The 23,670-nt window shown below is 54.0% G+C and overlaps 1 protein-coding gene, 4 non-coding genes and 4 pseudogenes across 5 annotated transcripts; 5 read left to right on the plus strand and 4 right to left on the minus strand.

Annotated features, from left to right (window-relative positions):
- Positions 1-3,738: 3,738 nt before the first annotated feature.
- Positions 3,739-3,929, plus strand: LOC138987166 (U2 spliceosomal RNA). Its single transcript, XR_011463565.1, has one exon. It is a non-coding gene; the product is annotated as a U2 spliceosomal RNA (small nuclear RNA).
- A 753-nt stretch (positions 3,930-4,682) lies between these two features.
- On the plus strand, positions 4,683-6,830 carry LOC138987162 (mitochondrial fission factor-like; annotated as a pseudogene).
- Positions 6,831-6,838: 8 nt separating this feature from the next.
- On the plus strand, positions 6,839-7,645 carry LOC138987160 (mitochondrial glutathione transporter SLC25A39 pseudogene; annotated as a pseudogene).
- A 462-nt stretch (positions 7,646-8,107) lies between these two features.
- Positions 8,108-8,298, minus strand: LOC138987165 (U2 spliceosomal RNA). The gene has a single exon (XR_011463564.1). It is a non-coding gene; the product is annotated as a U2 spliceosomal RNA (small nuclear RNA).
- Positions 8,299-8,837: 539 nt separating this feature from the next.
- LOC106701676 (small nuclear ribonucleoprotein E-like) lies at positions 8,838-9,342 on the minus strand. The gene has a single exon (XM_070367053.1). It carries the CDS (start codon positions 9,276-9,278, stop codon positions 9,000-9,002), a length of 279 nt encoding a protein of 92 aa, XP_070223154.1. The 5' UTR covers positions 9,279-9,342; the 3' UTR covers positions 8,838-8,999.
- A 4,800-nt stretch (positions 9,343-14,142) lies between these two features.
- Positions 14,143-14,446, plus strand: LOC138987161 (small nuclear ribonucleoprotein E-like; annotated as a pseudogene).
- Positions 14,447-15,141: 695 nt separating this feature from the next.
- LOC138987164 (U2 spliceosomal RNA) lies at positions 15,142-15,332 on the plus strand. Its single transcript, XR_011463563.1, has one exon. It is a non-coding gene; the product is annotated as a U2 spliceosomal RNA (small nuclear RNA).
- A 550-nt stretch (positions 15,333-15,882) lies between these two features.
- On the minus strand, positions 15,883-18,717 carry LOC138987163 (mitochondrial glutathione transporter SLC25A39-like; annotated as a pseudogene).
- A 780-nt stretch (positions 18,718-19,497) lies between these two features.
- LOC138987167 (U2 spliceosomal RNA) lies at positions 19,498-19,688 on the minus strand. Its single transcript, XR_011463566.1, has one exon. It is a non-coding gene; the product is annotated as a U2 spliceosomal RNA (small nuclear RNA).
- Positions 19,689-23,670: the final 3,982 nt, after the last annotated feature.

Consider the following 23,670-nt stretch of genomic DNA (forward strand, 5'->3'; position numbering starts at 1 on the left):
CACTCCCTCCAGGTGAGCCCCGAGGAAGCCCGGGACGTGAAAAGCACAGGATGGTGGCCCCGGAGCGCTGAGATGCGCATCAAAGGCATGATTTCCGTGAGCCCAGGCTCGAGCATCTCCCCACGAATGGAAACGCGCTAAATTCCTTAACTTGGGATGCCTGGTTTTCTTTCATATACAGAATAGGAAACACCTTTTGACGTTCAGACCGCCTGCCCTTTGTGGCAAAACTTGTGTGTCACCTGGCTCCTCCCGCCACCGCCCACCTCCTCCTGGCGGTTCTCTCAGGGTCGCTTCAGACGCTGACCCCGGGGCTGGAAGTCCTAAATATTCCCGCTGAATAAAACGCAAGTCTCAACTTCTAGGTCGTGGATTTTTTTTTTTTTTTTTTTTTTTTAAGTGGACAGTGCTGAGCAGAGGGGCGGCCGGCGGGAGACTTTTCTCATCAGCTTGCCGGGATCCAGGGTGAGAGGGGACGAGGGAAGGGCGAGGCTTAGCAGCTCTCGGCCATAACCTCAAGGCAGAGTCAGACTCTCCATCACACACCGCCAGCTGCTTTCTCCTCCGTGAAACTGGGGTGGAGAGCCGCCTTGACGGGCACCGTACAGAGGGGTCAGAGAAGCGCCTTGATCTGAGCCAGGAGGGCTCCGGCCTGGGTAGAGGTGGGGCACGGCAGGGCCGTGCTGGTTCCCCCCGGAGAAGCTGAAGCCAGCCGGCCCAGTCTGGGATACGGAAGGAGTCTGTGAGGGGAGAGACGTGGGGTTGGGGGATGATGACTGTAAGAAAGAGCCCACTAGAAGCAAGCGTTCCCCGGAGCGGCTGTGAGGCCCAGATCACACCCTCGCGGCGTCTCGGCGGGTCAGCGGGGTGCAGGCCACGGCCCTCCTTCCCCCAGCGTGCCCCCTTGCTTTGCACCTCTGCGTTCTCGCCCACGCTCTTGCCAAGAGCCTCCCAGAGGCTCTTGCCTCCAGGTTCGCCCCCTCATGTCAACATGACCGGCCAGCACACCGCCAGCGCCCCCAGTGAAACTCTAACCTGTCCCGTAGGCCGTCTCCCGGGTCTGGAAGGCCTTCCTGACTCGGCTGGCTTCCTGTCTGTTCTTCGCACCTTCTCACTTATTGGGTGTGTCCGGGTAGGGACCCCGAGCCACACGGGAGAGGCCTGGAGCCCTGAGGAGGTCACACCAGGTGGGAGCCGCACCCAGTCGTCCACCTCCCAACAGTTCCCTCAAGAGCTTCCCAGGTGGCGCAGTGGCAAAGACTCCGCCTGCCAGTGCGGGAGACGCAGGAGACGCGGGTTCGATCCCTGGGTCGGGAAGATCCCCTGGAGTAGGAAACGAAACGGCAACGCGCTGCAGTTACTCGCCTGGAAAATTCCATGGACAGAGGAGCCTGGCAGGCTACCGTCCACGGGGTCGCAAAGAGTCGCACGGGACTGAGCGACTGAGCACACACAGGGTCCCTTCCTCATCACACCGGCGGGGGTGGGGGTGGGGTCCCGGCCATTCGGCTCCTGGGCGGGACACGTCCGGGGCCGGGGAACAGGAGCGGTGTCTGGCCCTGGGACCCAGCACAGGCCCTGGTGGGTCGAGTCTCGGGTGGTTAATGACCGGTTGTCAGAACCGGTGGTGAAGGCGGCCAGCCCGGACCCCAGCTCCGACACTCACATCTGTGTACTCTCAGGCAAACCCATGTCCCAGGGGTAAAGGCAGGCGCCTTCTCGACTCGGCCTCCTGGTCGGGCAGAAGGTCGGTCCACTCCATAGTGCCCGTCACTTCCGGAACCGGCATCCGTTCTCCGGAGAAAGGTCATTCCTGTAAGGGATTCCTACTTGGCCTTGAAGGGTCACCTCTCAGTGTCGGGCTCTGTCTGATTGGGTGTACCACCCACCGTCTGCATGGACGGGATCGGTCAACCCGTGGCCTCGGAGTATCAAAGGTGGTTAGGGCTGTGAGCTCTGCTACATTTTAAAGGCAAGTCCAGGCCTATGACTCCAAAATGCACATGGGACGCCGTTGAGGCTTACAGGTGGCATCTCAAACAGGTGGTATGAAGGGAAAACTCGCTCATTCACACTGTGCTCCAGAGGAAGGTGGGGCGGTGGTCAAGAATCTGCCTGCCGACGCGGAGACGCAAGAGGCGCGGGTTCCATTCGTGCGCGTGGGGAAGATGCCCTGGAGGAGGAACAGGAAATGGCAACCCGCTCCAGGATTCTTGCCTGGAAAATTCCATGGACAGAGGAGCTTGGCGGGCCTACAGTCCACGGGGTCGCCAAGAGTCGGGCGCGACTGAACACGACCACCCAACCCCGGGAAAGTATCCCCCCGGCTGGACGACGTAGATGTTGAGGGAGAAGAAGAAGAAGACCTAGAGGAAGATTTAGGAAATGACTTCATAAGTCCTTTCGACTCAAAATGTGAAAGATATCTTTTTTTAAATCGATAAATATGACGATATAAAAACGGAACCTTTAAACAATGCAATCATCATCACTTTAAGCAAAGCCCAACCGAAAAGCCGGCAGGAATAGGGAAGAGGGTCGAAGACCACCGACAGGGAGGTTACTAATAAGCTCACAGAGAGAAAATGTAAAGGCTTCTCTGAAACAGGATGGGACGCTCAACTTTATTTACCCACGAGAGAAAACCGCATATCCGAGCTAGGCCGAGGTACCGTTTTCACCTGAGAGATCCACCCCTCGCGCTTTCCCCACCCTCCACCGAAAAAGCATTCCCAAGGCTGATGCCACGCGGGGTTGTTGGCGAGGCTGGGGGACGAGGCGCTGCCGGAGAACGCTTGCCCTGCTCTTCCAGTCACCGTCCCTGATCTCCCGAGCTTCAGGGCTCCGTTGCGGCGAGGGTGGCCGGGACCGCCACGGCCCCGCACCGCCGTGAGGGCACAAGGGGCACCCGAGCGGCCTCCGCAGAGCGCTGTGCCCCGGGGCCGGGCGCCCTTCGCAGACCCTTCAGTCCGTGCACCCCGACTGGAGCAAATTCCGCGGGAGCGCATCACGCACTGAGAAACGGAGCTGCCAAGTGATCGCGACGGGCACTGTTCGATTCCAACGACTGTCCCCCAGGACATCCCTTGTCAGGACGAATCCCCCACCCCCCACCCCCACCCCCACCCCCACCCCGCCGCCCCAGGGGACCCGAACTGTGGGGCAGAAGACGGGCGGGAGAACACGGACGCGAGCAGAGCGGCCGGGAGCAAGGAGGGGCGAGGGGGTGTGGTGCTGGCCGTTAGAGCCGCGGTAACCGTGACGGGTGTCGGGCACTAGCTCAGCGTGTAGGAGGCAATGGTTGCGAGTGCAGCGCGAGCCGGGGAATGAGCGACAAAAGCGAGTTCTTGATTTCTGGGGCTCGGTCCGTGAGAGCTGCTTCCGTGTCAGCGCTTCCCCCGCGGTCTCCGGCAGCCGCCCCTGGGTCGGGAGGCGGGCTCCGGGCGCGAGGAGGCGGTCCGGAGGGTGGAGCCCGCCCGCGGTAGCCCCGCCCCCTCGGGCGGCAGAAGGCGGAGCATGCAGATGAGAAATGGCTGTTCGGCGCGGGAATGGCGGAGCAATTAAGGACCTAGAACTTGTCCTTTCAAAGGTAGAGGACAAAAAGGCCTGCACAGGAGTCCGCTGACAGCACTGTCAACGACGCAAAAGGAATCAGACAAGGAGTGTGGTTCAGGGCGCTCACCGTGGGTTGAATGGGGATGGAGCGAGGGCGGCTGCGGCCAGGCGGAGGCAACCGGTATCGCTTCTCGGCCTTTTGGCTAAGATCAAGTGTAGTATCTGTTCTTATCAGTTTAATATCTGATACGTCCTCTATCCGAGGACAATATATTAAATGGATTTTTGGAGCAGGGAGTTGGAATAGGAGCTTGCTCCGTCCACTCCACGCATCGACCTGGTATTGCAGTACTTCCAGGAACGGTGCACCCCCCTCGGGGGAAATCAATTTTGGTACGAAAAGAGGAGACAGTCTGTCGTAAGGCTTGAGAGCCTCAAGTAACAGTGAGATGAGGAAGTGTTTGCTGGCCTTTCTTTTTGCTTCGCTTGTGCAGATTTTTACGGCTTTTGCGCTTGGGCGGTTTTTTCTTTACTCCTTGTGTTGTGGAGTGTTTTCCCGCTTTGGTTTGTCAGTCTTTAGAGGCGAGCGTTCTGTGCCCGGTGGGTTTTCAGAGGGTATGTCGTTTTTTTCGCCTTCTCCTCGTTGTTTTATTGCTGCATGAGAGACGGGAGACTCTTCGCTGGGAGGCTTCCGGGAGAAACGCGGCCTTACATAGATAAGCGTTGGCAGCAAAGTGTTTCTACCACCAGCGGTCCCGTAAGGAGTCTGCTCTCTTTTACAGGTATGCATTTGCACTTTTGGCCCGAGACTATATAAGTAAGACCCCGAAGTGTGGCCGCAGCAGCTTTCTTTTTTGAAGGAGCCTGTGTTCAGTAACTTGTTCTTACTACAGGCATTTTTGAAGGAGCCCGCAGTTTAGTGACACTCCATCGACAAGCTTGGAGGAGGAGGGGGAGGGACGTTCGGTTCGGCTGAGGCCCTTAGCCGCAGACCCTCCAGCGAGGGCTCAGGGGCACAAAAGTGGCTCTTAAGTGCAGCACATGCATCTGGAAGCAACTCAAAGGATTTACAGGTCATGCCCGAAAGCAAGCAGTAGTTGGTATACATTTAGTGAGGAGAGGCATTTCCTTCTCCACTGCTGAGATGGCGGAAGCTAGTCAGATTCCTCAGTATGAAAAGGAATCTGCGGAAGGTATTAACTAGCGAATGAGGGTCCTGGGGAAAATGAAAGGAGCACCACCAAATACTGACCTGGAACAAGGATTCCAAGAGGGAGGTTTAAATGCTCGTGTGATTACGTGAAGTGCTCGTGTTCCTGAGAGAATTATTGTAGCAGGAAGTAAGACATTCCATTTTCAGGGCCAACCGATCTTGACCTTATACAGTCAACTCCCTTCAAAACCTCTGGCACCAGCTACATCAACCAGAGGCCCACTGGTCCCTGCACACTGGAGTCTCCCTCCTGCCACAACCTTGTAGTCAATATTTTGTTCATTCAAGAGCCACAGGAAAGGGACTTCTTTTCTGGTCAGTGGGTAACAGTCTGTTCTCCCAATGCAGGGAGCCTGGGTTTGATCCTGGTCAGGGAACCATTATTAGATCCTGCATGCAACTAAGACCCAGCATAACCAAATAAACAAGCTTTAAAAAAAAAAAAAAATGAGCCACAGGGAAGAAAAGGCTCAGTGTGAGAGTCTGAGTGGACTGGGACACGAGAGGCCATTAGGAGTGGATGCCGCCTTCCAAGATATTGCTGTGCCTGGCTCATGGAGCTCATATTTCTATCTCTCATGACACATATTTCTCTGCATGTTTGCACTGCCCTCTCCTCACTTCTAACTGGCCAATCCTCTCTCTGTTCCCCAGCTCACATTCTGGCAGAAGCCAATGGATTGCTTACCTGCCACCAGTGTGTTGTTTCGTGTTATACAGCCATTAAGTAAATTTCTGGTTCTAGGAACTCGGCCTTCTTCTTTAAACTCCTTCAACCTCTTCCTTTAGGATGATACAGATTTTTGGTTCTTAAGAGCCTAGATCCTGGAAAGCAAAAGCCTCTTAACTATCCTCAGAGAAAAGGGTAGCCCCAAGCATTCATTCATTCAGTAAATACTTATCGATTCAATATTTATTCACTCTGCTCCAAGTACTGTTTTAGGTACTGGGCATACACTGAGGGCTTCCCAGAAAAAAAAAAAAAAACCTCTGGCACTAAAAATACCACCTCGTGTGCTTTCGCTAAGTGAAAGACAGCTAGATTTTCTGGGTTTAGAAAGACTCCAACCCCTCAAAATGAAGAAATCGGTGCAGCTGACAGACTAAAAAGAGCGCGCTGGCTGTTCACCAAAATGGAACAGCCGGTCAGAACGGACTCCATGTATGACAGACATTTCAAATAGAGATACAACATGGAAGGACCTTCAGGTGACTTAACAGAACAGAGAACGTGCTGAAGGAGAAAGGGCCATGTATTCAATCACTGTAGCATTCTGGCTGATTAATAATAGCTCTGGTTTCTCCGCTGGAAGTAACCTCAACGCTCAAAAATAGTATCTCAACAGCTGAAAATGCAAAGACTGTGTGACCTTCTTTGTTTCTGTCTTTGCAATGTATGCCGTTTCGCAGTCCACGCCCTGAAAATGTATTTCTCCCAGAAAAGAGGGGGGAAGGGCTTGTATGTGCAGAACTAAAGGTATATTCTGTCAAAAACAAGAGGCGAGGGGAGGGCCGGGGGTTGGGCTGATCCTGAGGCAGGAGAAAAACAAGAAGCGCATCCGCTCGCTCTAAAGTTTCTCTCCACTTGTACCGTCGAAACCGATTTCAAAAATACAAGCTAGAGTCGGTCTTGATGTCTAGCGAGCCCTCCGTCCCCGGTAGCCTGCGCCGCGCCAGCGCCGGCCTAGAGCCAGAACCGGAGCTATACAAGATGGCCGGCCAGGCAACCTGGGGGCATCGGTCCCCTCCAACAAATGGTGACATGCGGAGCCGGGGCTGTGGTCACCTTCCTCTTCATGACAACCCCCCCTCGACCCCTTCCCATGGTGAAGATACTATGCTTGCAGTCTCAGCGCCCCTTGGTGCGCAGTGACTTGATGCCTCCCCCTCCAGACTCCGAAGCATCTCCGACGCCGAAGTGCCCTCCTCTCGCCCATCCACAGGGAAATAAGTGCCTCCTGGACAGTAGTGGGGTCCTGGAGCCCCTCTGCGGGCGGGCGAAGGCGCTTGAGTCCGTGTGCGACTCCTTGCGACCGTAGCCCGCCAGGCTCCTCGGTCCATGGGATTCTCCAGGCAAAAAGAATACTGGAGTGGGTTGCCATGCCCTCCTCCCGGGGATGGATGGATCTATCTTCCCGACCCAGGGATTGAGCCCGCCTCTCCTGGGTCTCCTGCACTGCAGGTGGACTCTTTACCGCCGAGCCACCAGGGAAACCCCAAAGCCCCTCTGCGCCACCTGCTTTCCGGACCCCACTCGCTCCACTGTCACCGAAGATGGCCTTGTGAAGATGGTGCGGCACGAGGGCACCGGGACCCTGTGGCATGGCCTCCCAGCCATCTTTGTTGATGACTGTCGGCCACTGCCACCTACTTCACCGCCTACGACCTTACTCAAGGCCTTCCTGTGTGGTGGAGCCCCGACCTTCTTCCTCCGCGCACCCATGGTGGCTGGTCCGCGGGCCTGCCTGGGCACCGTGACTGCTATCAATCCCCCTGGAGCTGGGCACGGACAAAGCCGAAGGCTCGGCACCCGTCGCGCTGGGAGCTGAGCACGTGCATCCGGCTGGTGCTCGCTCGGGCTGGGCTGGGCAGGTCCGGTCCCAGTGTCCCTTCGGGACGTGCCCTTCTCGGCTCTGTCTGTACTGGTTCAACTAGAGCTGGCCGACGTGGCTCAGGTCTAAGGACCGGACAGACCTTCGCTCCCTGGGCTTCGGCTTTTGTGTCTGGCGCCATCTCCTGGGCTGTGGCGGCCATCCTCCTTTCTTTTCAACGTGACGCAGAGAGGTGAAGCGGTGAATGACGCCCCCCGCACGCGACTGTCCACTTGGCTTCCCGGACCCCAGTCGGTCCGAGGATCAAGCATCAAGCCCACTTCACCCGGCGGCATTTATGAGCACTTGCTTGAGTCCCGCACAAAAAGCTTCCTCCAGAAACACTCAACCGGGAACAGCCTGTGAGATGTCGAAAGAAACCAGGGAAGAGGAAGAGAAAGAAAAAAAGAGGAAAAAAGGCAAGAGGCCCTTTTCCCTGGCTGTCCAGTGGCTCAGGATGCCCCGAGCCACGTAAGGGCCAGCGGTCCGAGCCCTGGTTTGGGAGCACCCAACCTATACCGGGCTGGGCCGCCCACATGGGTGCGCTGTAACGGCCCGGCAGCCAGAAGAAGTAGCAAACCTGCACCGTAAACGGGACCGTGACACACATGCCCCCGCAACCGCGAGTACCAGTGAGACAAAAAGATGTATCTTTAACAGCAGCATGCGCCGGCGGGAACTACAAGCCTGACTTCCCAGCTCGTCTCCCAGACAGCCTGTCTTTGTGATAACACAGATTATTCCCCGTAGGGGGTGCACCGTTCCTGGAAGTACTGCAATACCAGGCCGATGCGTGGAGTGGACGGAGCAAGCTCCTATTCCAACTCCCTGCTCCAAAAATCCATTTAATATATTGTCCTCGGATAGAGGACGTATCAGATATTAAACTGATAAGAACAGATACTACACTTGATCTTAGCCAAAAGGCCGAGAAGCGATACCTTCGCCTCGGGCTTGGCCGCTACCGTCCTCCCCTCACCTCCATTTAGCTCACGGTGAGCAAAGTCGGCCTCAAACGAAGGCCCGCCCTCTCCCCTAGACTGCACGGTGTCCTAGTGCCACAACTTCTAAGACGTCCATCGTTCGTCGGGTCGTTTCATTTGTTGGGCGCCTTTAGGCTTTCTGGTCTCCCACGGCACACCCCCCCCCCGCCCCGCCCCCCAGCAGACAGCCAAGCAATTTGCATGCCCCGCCCACACACGCGCCTTCTTCCTGCTGCGCGTGTGCGCCGTCTCGCGGTGGAACCGAAACAAGCGCGTGGCCCAAAGCTCCCGGAAACGCCCAGACCGAGAAAGACGCAAACCGTTCCAACCGGGTTTTTCTTTCCAGCATTTCTTTTTCTTCTTAAAAATTTTTTCCCGAGCACATAGCTACGTACCCACCCACCACTCATCATCTTACTGTTATTTATTGTGTACACATACACGGATGAGTCGGCTATGTAGAAGTTCTCTTTCAACTTTCTAGATTTTTTTTTTTTTTTTTGATGAAAACAGTCCCACAGCATTTATTGTCATCTGGTGATAACATAAGGGTGAGCAGAACAATATGAATACATGTTTTAGAACTACATCTCTAACAAAGGACACCTAAAAAAACCAACGGTATTGCCAAACAATTTCTCACTTCATCTGTCACTTCTAGTTGGAGACACTTTGGAGCAGAGTAATGTTATCTCCTTTTAGCATGATCCGACCCAGTTGTTTTCTTGACTTTGTTTTAGAATGAATCTCTTCTGCGTCATCTAATACGAGGTTCATACACTCATCAAAACCAATGATAGAGCCCTCTGTCCGCATATTCACTTGTTCATAAAGCCGCACCCGAATCCGTGATCTATTTTGCAAGTATCTGAAGATGAGATTGATGGGCTGCACCATCACCTTCTGCACCTTCTGGCCCTGGCCCCGGTACGCCATGCTGGACGCTCACAAGCACCACAGTGCTCCACACTCAACTTTCTAGATTTTAATTCGTCTTGATTTACTATGGCTTTCTTTCCAAGGTCTCTTTTCTTTTTCTTTTTGGCTACCCTGGCTCTTCTACGGGTCATGTGGGAACTCAGTTCCTCGAGCAGCGATAGAACCCGCGGCCTAGCTTACATTGGGAGCGCAGGGTCTTCACCACTGTACTGCCAGAGAAGTCCCTGCAGTCACTCTTTTCTATTTCCCTCAGACTCTCTCGGTATTTTTATGTGGCTTTGCTGGACAGGGAGCCAAGATATCCGCGACACAATTTGGCTGCTCTTCCGTCAGCTGCTCGCCAGAAGGCTTCCACGTAGGCCTCCTCGGCTTGATGGGACGCTCCAGGAGAGAGAGTGGGAGGATTTCTCCCAGTCCAGATCGCTGCGGACTCCTTGCCATAAGGCCGTGCCCCATCGCAGCTGACCTGCCTTCTTGGCCGCTCAACTGCAAGCCTGCAGTGGAGAACAGGGGACACACCGACCGAGCAGAGCAGCTGCTGAGGCCTCTTCTGCCTTGAGGATACCCTCTCTTCTCCTGTCCACCCCAGCCCAACAAACTTCCTGGGGCGGAGGGGGGCGGGGCGGGTTGGGGGAGCGTGGAAACCGCTGAGTACTGGAGGATCAGAAAGAGGGTGTAGGCAAGTGGAGACACACCTGCCAGCAGCTGTGGTGAGCCTCCCGGAGTGCACGTGGAGCCCTTTTACCCTGAAAGTAAGGGAACTTCCTCCCAGTTTTGGGATTCTCCCTGCCGTGTACAATTAGACAAAGCTAACTTTCTCAAAATTCTGACCCTGCGAGAACCAAACTATGCCTAGGAAAAAGCTTGATGTAGAACGCAGTATTTAAGTCATCCCTTTCTGTGCTCTAGCGCCCTCCAGCAGCAACTACTGAGCCTTTGTGCTGCAACTACTGGAGCCAGTGGGGTTAGAGCCTGTGCACCAGGAAAGGTAGTCCCCACCTGGCAGCAGCTAGAGAAAGCCTGTGAGCAGAAAAGAGGACCCAGTGCAACCAAAAGTAAATACATTGATAATAGTAATTATTGGAAAAATATTTTAATTGGATTAAATACTTTGGATTGGACTAATTACTTAGTTGGAGTAAAGATTTACTGAGCATGGCCCTACCCACCAGAACAAGACCCAGTTCCCCCCACAGTCAGTCTCTCCCCTCAGGAAGCTTCCATAAGCCTCTTCTCCTTATCCGTCAGAGGGCAGACAGAAGGAAAACTACAATCACAGAAAACTATGCAGACTGAGCACATGGACCACAGCCTTGTCTAACTCAGTGAAACTGAGGGAGGAAAGGAACAGGCCGAGCTGACTCCATTTTGAGAAAGAAGGAAACTCCATCTTGCACTTTCAGTGAGCTTTGGACTAGGTGCCTGTTAGCCATGGGGATAACATACCTACGGCCGAACTGGCCTCCTGGACTGATAAACACCAGATTCCATACCAAGATCTCCCGTCGCCAAAAAGAATGCAGTAACCCCCCGTGCAGTGTCACCTTTGTCATCTTCATGGCACCCGTTGGTGTAGGCTACAATGTATAACCAGCTGACTCTTCTGATTATGAATCATGGCTATAACCTGACTGTGTCTCCCTTGAACACTTTCCAGGCTGGGTTTAAGGAATTTGGGGATGTGGGCTTGAGCAGTACACTTAAGGTATGTAAGGTTTTCACAAAAGTCGGTCGGGGTCCTTGGCTAAGAGGAGACTCTTCCTTGGGCCCGCCGGTGTAATAAAGTGCACTCCGCCATCTGCATTGTCCTTCTGAGTGAGTTTGTTTCCCGGAACACATGGCTACAACAGAACTATGAGCCATGCGGTGTAGGGCCATGGGGTCATGGCGGAGAGTTCTGACAAAACGTGGTCCCCTGGAGAAAGGAATGGCAAACCACTTCAGTATTTTTGCCTTGAGAACCCAATGAACACTATGAAAGGGCAAAAAAAAAATATGACTCAGAAACATGAACTCCCCAGGTCCATAGGTGCCCAATATGCTACTGGAGAAGAGTGGAGAAATAACTCCAGAAAGAATGAAGAGGCGGAGCCAAAGCGAAAACAATGCCCAGTTGTGGATGTGACTGGTGATGGAAGTAAAGTCCAACTCTGTAAAGAGCAATATCCAGAAACCTGGAATGTTAGGTCCATGAATCAATGTAAATTAGAAGTGGTCAAATAGGAGATGGCAAGAGTGAACATAGACATTTTAGGAATCAGTGAACTAAAATGGACTGTCTTCAGGCAATTTAATTCAGATGACCATTATATCTACTACTAAGATAAAGAATCCCTCATAGTCAACAAAAGTCAGAAATGCAGTACTGAGAGAGTCATTTCCTAGGCAGGTTGATAAAGTCTGGGGTCCCCAAGGAAAAAGGGTCTGGAATTCTCAAGGAGGAAGAAAGGACAAACTTTTTTCTTTCTCCACATTCCTTAGGATTATATAACAATAATGTATCCTGCGGAGGACAGTCTCTGGATTAAGGACAGTCTTTGGATTCAACCTTCTTTTATCTTAAAATGTTAATTATGGGAGTAGACCTGGTCTTTACAAGGATGTATCTTGCCTGAAGACAGTGTTATCTTAAAATGTTCAGTCCATTTTAGGTCTGATGGTCTTAAAACAACCTCCAGACATTCTTTGGATTATATAACCTCATTGTTAACACTAGCAAGTGGGTACTCTTTCTACCCCCTTCTGATGCCTATGTTTCTGGCTTTCTCTATCTCCTTTATACTTTAATAAAATTTTATTACACAAAAGGCCTAGCGATCAAGCCTCGTCTCTTCATTCTTTTGAATTCTTCTCCTCCGGGGCCCAGAATCAGTGTATGGGTGTGATTGGACAACAACCTTTCAGTTACTTGGGTGCAATCTCAAAAATGACAGAATGATCTCTGTTCGTTTCCAAGGCAAAACATTCAATATCACAGTAATCCAAGTCTGTCTATGCCCCAACCGGTAATGCTGAAGAAGCTGACAGTTCCATGAAGACCTACAAGACCTTCTAGAACTTTGCGTTCCGGGAAACAAACTCACTCAGAAGGACAATGCAGATGGCGGAGTGCACTTTATTACACCGGCGGGCCCAAGGAAGAGTCTCCTCTTAGCCAAGGACCCCGACCGACTTTTGTGAAAACCTTACATACCTTAAGTGTACTGCTCAAGCCCACATCCCCAAATTCCTTAAACCCAGCCTGGAAAGTGTTCAAGGGAGACACAGTCAGGTTATAGCCATGATTCATAATCAGAAGAGTCAGCTGGTTATACATTGTAGCCTACACCAGCAGGTGCCATGAAGATGACAAAGGTGACACTGCGGGGTTACTGCATTCTTTTTGGCGGCAGGAGATCTTGGTATGGAATCTGGTGTTTATCAGTCCAGGAGGCCAGTTGGCCGTGGGTATGTTATCCCCATGGCTAACAGGCACCTAGTCAAAGCTCACTGAAAGTGCAAGATGGAGTTTCCTTCTTTCTCAAAATGGAGTCAGCTCGGCCTGTTCCTTTCCTCCCTCAGTTTCACTGAGTTAGACAAAACTGTGGTCCATGTGCTCAGTCTGCATAGTTTTCTGTGATTGTAGTTTTCCTTCTGTCTGCCCTCTGACGGATAAGGAGAAGAGGCTTATGGAAGCTTCCTGAGGAGAGACTGACTGGGGGAACTGGGTCTTGTTCTGGTGGGTAGAGGCCATGCTCAGTAAATCTTTACTCCAACTAAGTAATTAGTCAATCCAAAGTATTTAATCCAATTAAAATATTTTCCAATAATTACTATTATCAATGTATTTACTTTTGGTTGCACTGGGTCCTCTTTTCTGCTCACAGGCTTTCTCTAGCTGCTGCCAGGTGGGGACTACCTTTCCTGGTGCACAGGCTCTAACCCCACTGGCTCCAGTAGTTGCAGCACAAAGGCTCAGTAGTTGCTGCTGGAGGGCGCTAGAGCACAGAAACGGATGACTTAAATACTGCGTTCTACATCAAGCTTTTTCCTAGGCATAGTTTGGTTCTCGTAGGGTCAGAATTTTGAGAAAGTTAGCTTTGTCTAATTGTACACGGCAGGGAGAATCCCAAAACTGGGAGGAAGTTCCCTTACTTTCAGGGTAAAGGGCTCCACGTGCACTCCGGGAGGCTCACCACAGCTGCTGGCAGGTGTGTCTCCACTTGCCTACACCCTCTTTCTGATCCTCCAGTACTCAGCGGTTTCCACGCTCCCCCAACCCGCCCCGGCCCCCTCCGCCCCAGGAAGTTTGTTGGGCTGGGGTGGACAGGAGAAGAGAGGGTATCCTCAGGGCAGAAGAGGCCTCAGCAGCTGCTCTGCTCGGTCGGTGTGTCCCCTGTTCTCCACTGCAGGCTTGCAGTTGGCGGCCAAGAAGGCAGGTCAGCTGCGATGGGGCCTGACCTTATGGCAAGGAGTCCGCAGCGATCTGGACTGGGAGAAATCCTCCCACTCTCTCTCCTGGAGCGTCCCATCAAGCCGAGGAGGCCTACGTGGAAGCCTTCTGGCGAGCAGCTGACGGAAGAGCAGCCAAATTGTGTCGCGGATATCTTGGCTCCCTGTCCAGCAAAGCCACATAAAAATACCGAGAGAGTCTGAGGGAAATAGAAAAGAGTGACTGCAGGGACTTCTCTGGCAGTACAGTGGTGAAGACCCTGCGCTCCCAATGTAAGCTAGGCCGCGGGTTCTATCGCTGCTCGAGGAACTGAGTTCCCACATGACCCGTAGAAGAGCCAGGGTAGCCAAAAAGAAAAAGAAAAGAGACCTTGGAAAGAAAGCCATAGTAAATCAAGACGAATTAAAATCTAGAAAGTTGAGTGTGGAGCACTGTGGTGCTTGTGAGCGTCCAGCATGGCGTAGCGGGGCCAGGGCCAGAAGGTGCAGAAGGTGATGGTGCAGCCCATCAATCTCATCTTCAGATACTTGCAAAATAGATCACAGTTAGTGCGGCTTTATGAACAAGTGAATATGCGGACAGAGGGCTCTATCATTGGTTTTGATGAGTGTATGAACCTCGTATTAGATGGCATAGAAGAGATTCATTCTAAAACAAAGTCAAAAAGAAAACAACTGGGTCGGATCATGCTAAAGGAGATAACATTACTCTGCTCCAAAGTGTCTCCAACTAAGTGACAGATGAAGTGAGAAATTGTTTGCAATACCGTTGGTTTTTAGGTGTCCTTTGTTAGAGATGTAGTTCTAAAACATGTATTCATATTGTTCTGCTCCCATATATGTTATCACCAGATGACAATAAATGCTGTGGGACTGTTTTCATCAAAAAAAAAAAAAAAAAAAATCTAGAAAGTTGAAAGAACTTCTACATAGCCGACTCATCCGTGTATGTGTACACAATAAATAACAGTAAGATGATGAGTGGTGGGTGGGTACGTAGCTATGTGCTCGGGAAAAAATTTTTAAGAAGAAAAAGAAATGCTGGAAAGAAAAACCCGGTTGGAACGGTTTGCGTCTTTCTCGGTCTGGGCGTTTCCGGGAGCTTTGGGCCACGCGCTTGTTTCGGTTCCACCGCGAGACGGCGCACACGCGCAGCAGGAAGAAGGCGCGTGTGTGGGCGGGGCATGCAAATTGCGTGGCTGTCTGCTGGGGGCGGGGGGGGGGGGGGGTGCCGTGGGAGACCAGAAAGCCTAAAGGCGCCCAACAGATGAAACGACCCGACGAACGATGGACGTCTTAGAAGTTGTGGCCACTAGGACACCGTGCAGTCTAGGGGAGAGGGCGGGCCTTCGTTTGAGGCCGACTTTGCTCACCGTGAGCTAAATGGAGGTGAGGGGAGGACGGTAGCGGCCAAGCCCGAGGCGAAGGTATCGCTTCTCGGCCTTTTGGCTAAGATCAAGTGTAGTATCTGTTCTTATCAGTTTAATATCTGATACGTCCTCTATCCGAGGACAATATATTAAATGGATTTTTGGAGCAGGGAGTTGGAATAGGAGCTTGCTCCGTCCACTCCACGCATCGACCTGGTATTGCAGTACTTCCAGGAACGGTGCACCCCCTACGGGAATAATCTGTGTGATCGCAAAGACAGGCTGTCTGGGAGACGAGCTGGGAAGTCAGGCTTGGGTTCCCGCCGGCGCATGCTGCTGTTAAAGATACATCTTTTTGTCTCACTGGCACTCGCGGTTTGCGGGGGCATGTGTGTCATGGTCCCGTTTACGGTGCAGGTTTGCTACTTCTTCTGGCCGCCGGGCCGTTACAGCGCACCCATGTGGGCGGCCCAGCCCGGTATAGGTTGGGTGCTCCCAAACCAGGGCTCGGACCGCTGGCCCTGACGTGGCTCGGGGCATCCTGAGCCACTGGACAGCCAGGGAAAAAGGCCTCTTGCCTTTTTTCCTCTTTTTTTCTTTCTCTTCTTCTTCCCTGGTTTCTTTCGACATCTCACAGGCTGTTCCCGGTTGAGTGTTTCTGGAGGAAGCTTTTTGTGCGGGACTCAAGCAAGTGCTCATAAATGCCGCCGGGTGAAGTGGGCTTGATGCTTGATCCTCGGACCGACTGGGGTCCGGGAAGCCAAGTGGGCAGTCGCGTGCGGGGGGCGTCATTCACCGCTTCACCTCTCTGCGTCACGTTGAAAAGAAAGGAGGATGGCCGCCACAGCCCAGGAGATGGCGCCAGACACAAAAGCCGAAGCCCAGGGAGCGAAGGTCTGTCCGGTCCTTAGACCTGAGCCACGTCGGCCAGCTCTGGTTGAACCAGTACAGACAGAGCCGAAGGGCACGTCCCGAAGGACACTGGGACCGGACCTGCCCAGCCCAGCCCGAGCGAGCACCAGCCGGATGCGTGCTCAGCTCCCAGCGCGACGGGTGCCGAGCCTTCGGCTTTGTCCGTGCCCAGCTCAGGGGATTGATAGCAGTCACGGTGCCCAGGCAGGCCCGCGGACCAGCCACCATGGGTGCGCGGAGGAAGAAGGTCGGGGCTCCACCACACAGGAAGGCCTTGAGTAAGGTCGTAGGCGGTGAAGTAGGTGGCAGTGGCCGACAGTCATCAACAAAGATGGCTGGGAGGCCATGCCACAGGGTCCCGGTGCCCTCGTGCCGCACCATCTTCACAAGGCCATCTTCGGTGACAGTGGAGCGAGTGGGGTCCGGAAAGCAGGTGGCGCAGAGGGGCTTTGGGGTTTCCCTGGTGGCTCGGCGGTAAAAGTCCACCTGCAGTGCAGGAGACCCAGGAGGCGGGCTCAATCCTGGGTCGGAAGATAGATCCATCCATCCCGGGAGGAGGGCATGGCAGCCCCTCCAGTATTCTTTTTGCCTGGAGAATCCCATGGACCGAGGAGCCTGGCGGGCTACGGTCGCAAGGAGTCGCACACGGACTCAAGCGCCTTCGCCCGCCCGCAGAGGGGCTCCAGGACCCCACTACTGTCCAGGAGGCACTTATTTCCCTGTGGATGGGCGAGGAGGGCACTTCGGCGTCGGAGATGCTTGAGTCTGGAGGAGGCATCAAGTCACTGCGCACCAAGGCGCTGAGACTGCAAGCATAGTATCTTCACCATGGGAAGGGGTCGAGGGGTTGTCATGAAGAGGAAGGTGACCACAGCCCCGGCTCCGCATGTCACCATTTGTTGGAGGGGACCGATGCCCCCAGGTTGCCTGGCCGGCCATCTTGTATAGCTCCGGTTCTGGCTCTAGGCCGGCGCTGGCGCGGCGCAGGCTACCGGGGACGGAGGGCTCGCTAGACATCAAGACCGACTCTAGCTTGTATTTTTGAAATCGGTTTCGACGGTACAAGTGGAAGAAACTTTTGAAGCGGCGGATCGCTTCTTGTTTTCTCCTGCCTCAGGATCAGCCCAACCCCCGGCCCTCCCCTCGCCTCTTGTTTTTGACAGAATATACCTTTAGTTCTGCACATACAAGCCCTTCCCCCCTCTTTTCTGGGAGAAATACATTTTCAGGGCGTGGACTGCGAAACGGCATACATTGCAAAGACAGAAACAAAGAAGGTCACACAGTCTTTGCATTTTCAGCTGTTGAGATACTATTTTTGAGCGTTGAGGTTACTTCCAGCGGAGAAACCAGAGCTATTATTAATCAGCCAGAATGCTACAGTGATTGAATACATGGCCCTTTCTCCTTCAGCACGTTCTCTGTTCTGTTAAGTCACCTGAAGGTCCTTCCATGTTGTATCTCTATTTGAAATGTCTGTCATACATGGAGTCCGTTCTGACCGGCTGTTCCATTTTGGTGAACAGCCAGCGCGCTCTTTTTAGTCTGTCAGCTGCACCGATTTCTTCATTTTGAGGGGTTGGAGTCTTTCTAAACCCAGAAAATCTAGCTGTCTTTCACTTAGCGAAAGCACACGAGGTGGTATTTTTAGTGCCAGAGGTTTTTTTTTTTTTTTCTGGGAAGCCCTCAGTGTATGCCCAGTACCTAAAACAGTACTTGGAGCAGAGTGAATAAATATTGAATCGATAAGTATTTACTGAATGAATGAATGCTTGGGGCTACCCTTTTCTCTGAGGATAGTTAAGAGGCTTTTGCTTTCCAGGATCTAGGCTCTTAGAACCAAAAATCTGTATCATCCTAAAGGAAGAGGTTGAAGGAGTTTAAAGAAGAAAGGCGAGTTCCTAGAACCAGAAATTTACTTAATGGCTGTATAACACGAAACAACACACTGGTGGCAGGTAAGCAATCCATTGGCTTCTGCCAGAATGTGAGCTGGGGAACAGAGAGAGGATTGGCCAGTTAGAAGTGAGGAGAGGGCAGTGCAAACATGCAGAGAAATATGTGTCATGAGAGATAGAAATATGAGCTCCATGAGCCAGGCACAGCAATATCTTGGAAGGCGGCATCCACTCCTAATGGCCTCTCGTGTCCCAGTCCACTCAGACTCTCACACTGAGCCTTTTCTTCCCTGTGGCTCATTTTTTTTTTTTTTTAAAGCTTGTTTATTTGGTTATGCTGGGTCTTAGTTGCAGCATGCAGGATCTAATAATGGTTCCCTGACCAGGGATCAAACCCAGGCTCCCTGCATTGGGAGAACAGACTGTTACCCACTGGACCAGAAAAGAAGTCCCTTTCCTGTGGCTCTTGAATGAACAAAATATTGACTAAGCAAGGTTGTGGCAGGAGGGAGACTCCAGTGTGCAGGGACCAGTGGGCCTCTGGTTGATGTAGCTGGTGCCAGAGGTTTTGAAGGGAGTTGACTGTATAAGGTCAAGATCGGTTGGCCCTGAAAATGGAATGTCTTACTTCCTGCTACAATAATTCTCTCAGGAACACGAGCACTTCACGTAATCACACGAGCATTTAAACCTCCCTCTTGGAATCCTTGTTCCAGGTCAGTATTTGGTGGTGCTCCCTTTCATTTTCCCCAGGACCCTCATTCGCTAGTTAATACCTTCCGCGTATTCCTTTTCATACTGAGGAATTCGACTAGCTTCCGCCATCTCAGCAGTGGGAGAAGGAAATGCTCTCTCCCTCACTAAATGTATACCAACTACTGCTTGCTTTCGGGCATGACCTGTAAATCCTTTGAGTTGCTTCCAGATGCATGTGCTGCACTTAAGAGCCACTTTTGTGCCCCTGAGCCCTCGCTGGAGGGTCTGCGGCTAAGGGCCTCAGCCGAACCGAACGTCCCTCCCCCTCCTCCTCCAAGCTTGTCGATGGAGTGTCACTAAACTGCGGGCTCCTTCAAAAATGCCTGTAGTAAGAACAAGTTACTGAACACAGGCTCCTTCAAAAAAGAAAGCTGCTGCGGCCACACTTCGGGGTCTTACTTATATAGTCTCGGGCCAAAAGTGCAAATGCATACCTGTAAAAGAGAGCAGACTCCTTACGGGACCGCTGGTGGTAGAAACACTTTGCTGCGAACGCTTATCTATGTAAGGCCGCGTTTCTCCCGGAAGCCTCCCAGCGAAGAGTCTCCCGTCTCTCATGCAGCAATAAAACAACGAGGAGAAGGCGAAAAAAACGACATACCTTCTGAAAGCCCACCGGGCACAGAACGCTCGCCTCTAAAGACTAACAAACCAAAGCGGGAAAACGCTCCACAACACAAGGAGTAAAGAAAAAACCGCCCCAAGCGCAAAAAGCCATAAAAATTTACACAAGCGAAGCAAAGGAAAGGGCAGCAAGCTGCTGCACTTCCTCATCCCACTGTTACTTGAGGCTCTCAACCCTTACGACAGACTATCTGCTCTTTCCGTACCAAAATTGATTTCCCCCGAGGGGGGTGCACCGTTCCTGGAAGTACTGCAATACCAGGTCGATGCGTGGAGTGGACGGAGCAAGCTCCTATTCCAACTCCCTGCTCCAAAAATCCATTTAATATATTGTCCTCGGATAGAGGACGTATCAGATATTAAACTGATAAGAACAGATACTACACTTGATCTTAGCCAAAAGGCCGAGAAGCGATACCGGTTGCCTCCGCCTGGCCGCAGCCGCCCTCGCTCCATCCCCATTCAACCCACGGTGAGCGCCCTGAACCACACTCCTTGTCTGATTCCTTTCGCGTCGTTGACAGTGCTGTCAGCGGACTCCTGTGCAGGCCTTTTTGTCCTCTACCTTTGAAAGGACAAGTTCTAGGTCCTTAATTGCTCCGCCATTCCCGCGCCGAACAGCCATTTCTCATCTGCATGCTCCGCCTTCTGCCGCCCGAGGGGGCGGGGCTACCGCGGGCGGACTCCACCCTCCGGACCGCCTCCTCGCGCCCGGAGCCCGCCTCCCGACCCAGGGCGGCTGCCGGAACCGCGGGGAAGCGCTGACACGGAAGCAGCTCTCACGGACCGAGCCCCAGAAATCAAGAACTCGCTTTTGTCGCTCATTCCCCGGCTCGCGCTGCACTCGCAACCATTGCCTCCTACACGCTGAGCTAGTGCCCGACACCCGTCACGGTTACCGCGGCTCTAACGGCCAGCACCACACCCCCTCGCCCCTCCTTGCTCCCGGCCGCTCTGCTCGCGTCCGTGTTCTCCCGCCCGTCTTCTGCCCCACAGTTCGGGTCCCCTGGGGCGGCGGGGTGGGGGGGGGGGGGGGGGGGGATTCGTCCTGACAAGGGATGTCCTGGGGGACAGTCGTTGGAATCGAACAGTGCCCGTCGCGATCACTTGGCAGCTCCGTTTCTCAGTGCGTGATGCGCTCCCGCGGAATTTGCTCCAGTCGGGGTGCACGGACTGAAGGGTCTGCGAAGGGCGCCCGGCCCCGGGGCACAGCGCTCTGCGGAGGCCGCTCGGGTGCCCCTTGTGCCCTCACGGCGGTGCGGGGCCGTGGCGGTCCCGGCCACCCTCGCCGCAACGGAGCCCTGAAGCTCGGGAGATCAGGGACGGTGACTGGAAGAGCAGGGCAAGCGTTCTCCGGCAGCGCCTCGTCCCCAGCCTCGCCAACAACCCCGCGTGGCATCAGCCTTGGGAATGCTTTTTCGGTGGAGGGTGGGAAAGCGCGAGGTGGATCTCTCAGGTGAAAACGGTACCTCGGCCTAGCTCGGATATGCGGTTTTCTCTCGTGGGTAAATAAAGTTGAGCGTCCCATCCTGTTTCAGAGAAGCCTTTACATTTTCTCTCTGTGAGCTTATTAGTAACCTCCCTGTCGGTGGTCTTCGACCCTCTTCCCTATTCCTGCCGGCTTTTCGGTTGGGCTTTGCTTAAAGTGATGATGATTGCATTGTTTAAAGGTTCCGTTTTTATATCGTCATATTTATCGATTTAAAAAAAGATATCTTTCACATTTTGAGTCGAAAGGACTTATGAAGTCATTTCCTAAATCTTCCTCTAGGTCTTCTTCTTCTTCTCCCTCAACATCTACGTCGTCCAGCCGGGGGGATACTTTCCCGGGGTTGGGTGGTCGTGTTCAGTCGCGCCCGACTCTTGGCGACCCCGTGGACTGTAGGCCCGCCAAGCTCCTCTGTCCATGGAATTTTCCAGGCAAGAATCCTGGAGCGGGTTGCCATTTCCTGTTCCTCCTCCAGGGCATCTTCCCCACGCGCACGAATGGAACCCGCGCCTCTTGCGTCTCCGCGTCGGCAGGCAGATTCTTGACCACCGCCCCACCTTCCTCTGGAGCACAGTGTGAATGAGCGAGTTTTCCCTTCATACCACCTGTTTGAGATGCCACCTGTAAGCCTCAACGGCGTCCCATGTGCATTTTGGAGTCATAGGCCTGGACTTGCCTTTAAAATGTAGCAGAGCTCACAGCCCTAACCACCTTTGATACTCCGAGGCCACGGGTTGACCGATCCCGTCCATGCAGACGGTGGGTGGTACACCCAATCAGACAGAGCCCGACACTGAGAGGTGACCCTTCAAGGCCAAGTAGGAATCCCTTACAGGAATGACCTTTCTCCGGAGAAGCGGATGCGGTTCCGGTAGCCGGGCACTATGGGGTGGACCGACCTTCTGCCCGACCAGGAGGCCGAGTCGAGAAGGCGCCTGCCTTTACCCCTGGGACATGGGTTTGCCTGAGTACCCAGATGTGAGTGCCGGGCTGGGGTCGGGCTGGCGCCTTCACCACGGTTCTGACAACGGTCATTAACCACCGAGACTCGACCCACCAGGGCCTGTGCTGGGTCCCAGGGCCAGAACACCGCTCCTGTTCCCGGCCCGGGCGTGTCCCGCCCAGGGCGAATGGCGGGACCCCCCCCCCCCCCGCCGGTGTGATGAGGAAGGGACCCTGTGTGTGCTCAGTCGCTCAGTCCCGTGCGACTCTTTGCGACCCCGTGGACGGTAGCCTGCCAGGCTCCTCTGTCCATGGAATTTTCCAGGCGAGTAACTGCAGCGCGTTGCCGTTTCGTTTCCTACTCCAGGGGATCTTCCCGACCCAGGGATCGAACCCGCGTCTCCTGCGTCTCCCGCACTGGCAGGCGGAGTCTTTGCCACTGCGCCACCTGGGAAGCTCTTGAGGGAACTGTTGGGAGGTGGACGACTGGGTGCGGCTCCCACCTGGTGTGACCTCCTCAGGGCTCCAGGCCTCTCCCGTGTGGCTCGGGGTCCCTACCCGGACACACCCAATAAGTGAGAAGGTGCGAAGAACAGACAGGAAGCCAGCCGAGTCAGGAAGGCCTTCCAGACCCGGGAGACGGCCTACGGGACAGGTTAGAGTTTCACTGGGGCGCTGGCGGTGTGCTGGCGGTCATGTTGACATGAGGCGAACCTGGAGGCAAGAGCCTCTGGGAGGCTCTCTTGGCAGGCGTGGCGAGCGCAGAGGTGCAAAGCAAGGGGGGCACGCTGGGGAAGGAGGGCCGTGGCCTGCACCCGCTGACCCGCCGAGGCGCCGCGAGGTGTGATCTGGGCCTCACAGCCGCTCCGGGGAACGCTTGCTTCTAGTGGGCTCTTTCTTACAGTCATCATCCCCCAACCCCACGTCTCTCCCCTCACAGACTCCTTCCGTATCCCAGACTGGGCCGGCTGGCTTCAGCTTCTCCGGGGGGAACCAGCACGGCCCTGCCGTGCCCCCACCTCTACCCAGGCGGGCCCTCCTGGCTCAGATCAAAGGCGCTTCTCTGACCCCTCTGTGCGGTGCCCGTCAGGCGGCTCTCACCCCAGTTTCACGGAGGAGAAAGCAGCTGGCGGTGTGTGATGGAGAGTCTGACTCTGCCTTGAGGTTATGGCCGAGAGCTGCTAAGCCTCGCCCTTCCCTCGTCCCCTCTCACCCTGGATCCCGGCAAGCTGATGAGAAAAGTCTCCCGCCGGCCGCCCCTCTGCTCAGCACTGTCCACTTAAAAAGAAAAAAAAAAAAAAAAATCCACGACCTAGAAGTTGAGACTTGCGTTTTATTCAGCGGGAATATTTAGGACTTCCAGCCCCGGGGTCAGCGTCTGAAGCGACCCTGAGAGAACCGCCAGGAGGAGGTGGGCGGTGGCGGGAGGAGCCAGGTGACACACAAGTTTTGCCACAAAGGGCAGGCGGTCTGAACGTCAAAAGGTGTTTCCTATTCTGTATATGAAAGAAAACCAGGCATCCCAAGTTAAGGAATTTAGCGCGTTTCCATTCGTGGGGAGATGCTCGAGCCTGGGCTCACGGAAATCATGCCTTTGATGCGCATCTCAGCGCTCCGGGGCCACCATCCTGTGCTTTTCACGTCCCGGGCTTCCTCGGGGCTCACCTGGAGGGAGTGGCCGCAGTGGGATGGCCGCTAGACGGCAGGTAGTCTTTCAGTCCCGAGCAGGGCTCACCGGCCCGCCCTCCCGTGGTGGCCGCGATTGCTGATGACTGCGACGTCCTTGTTTACCGATGCGGAGGGAAGTGTTCCATTTCTCACCACCATCAGAACACCGACCTGGCCTCCTTTCCTGGCTCTTAGTCTACCGCGGAGGGCCACCCCGCTCTCCCTGGGAAGCCTCATCATGTGGCTTGTCGATCTTTTCGGACCCCCTAGGTGCGTGTGTGTTGTGTCCTGGTGGTGGT

This window comes from Bos mutus, unplaced genomic scaffold (assembly GCF_027580195.1).
Source record: "Bos mutus isolate GX-2022 unplaced genomic scaffold, NWIPB_WYAK_1.1 CTG907, whole genome shotgun sequence".
NCBI classification, from domain to species: domain Eukaryota; kingdom Metazoa; phylum Chordata; class Mammalia; order Artiodactyla; family Bovidae; genus Bos; species Bos mutus.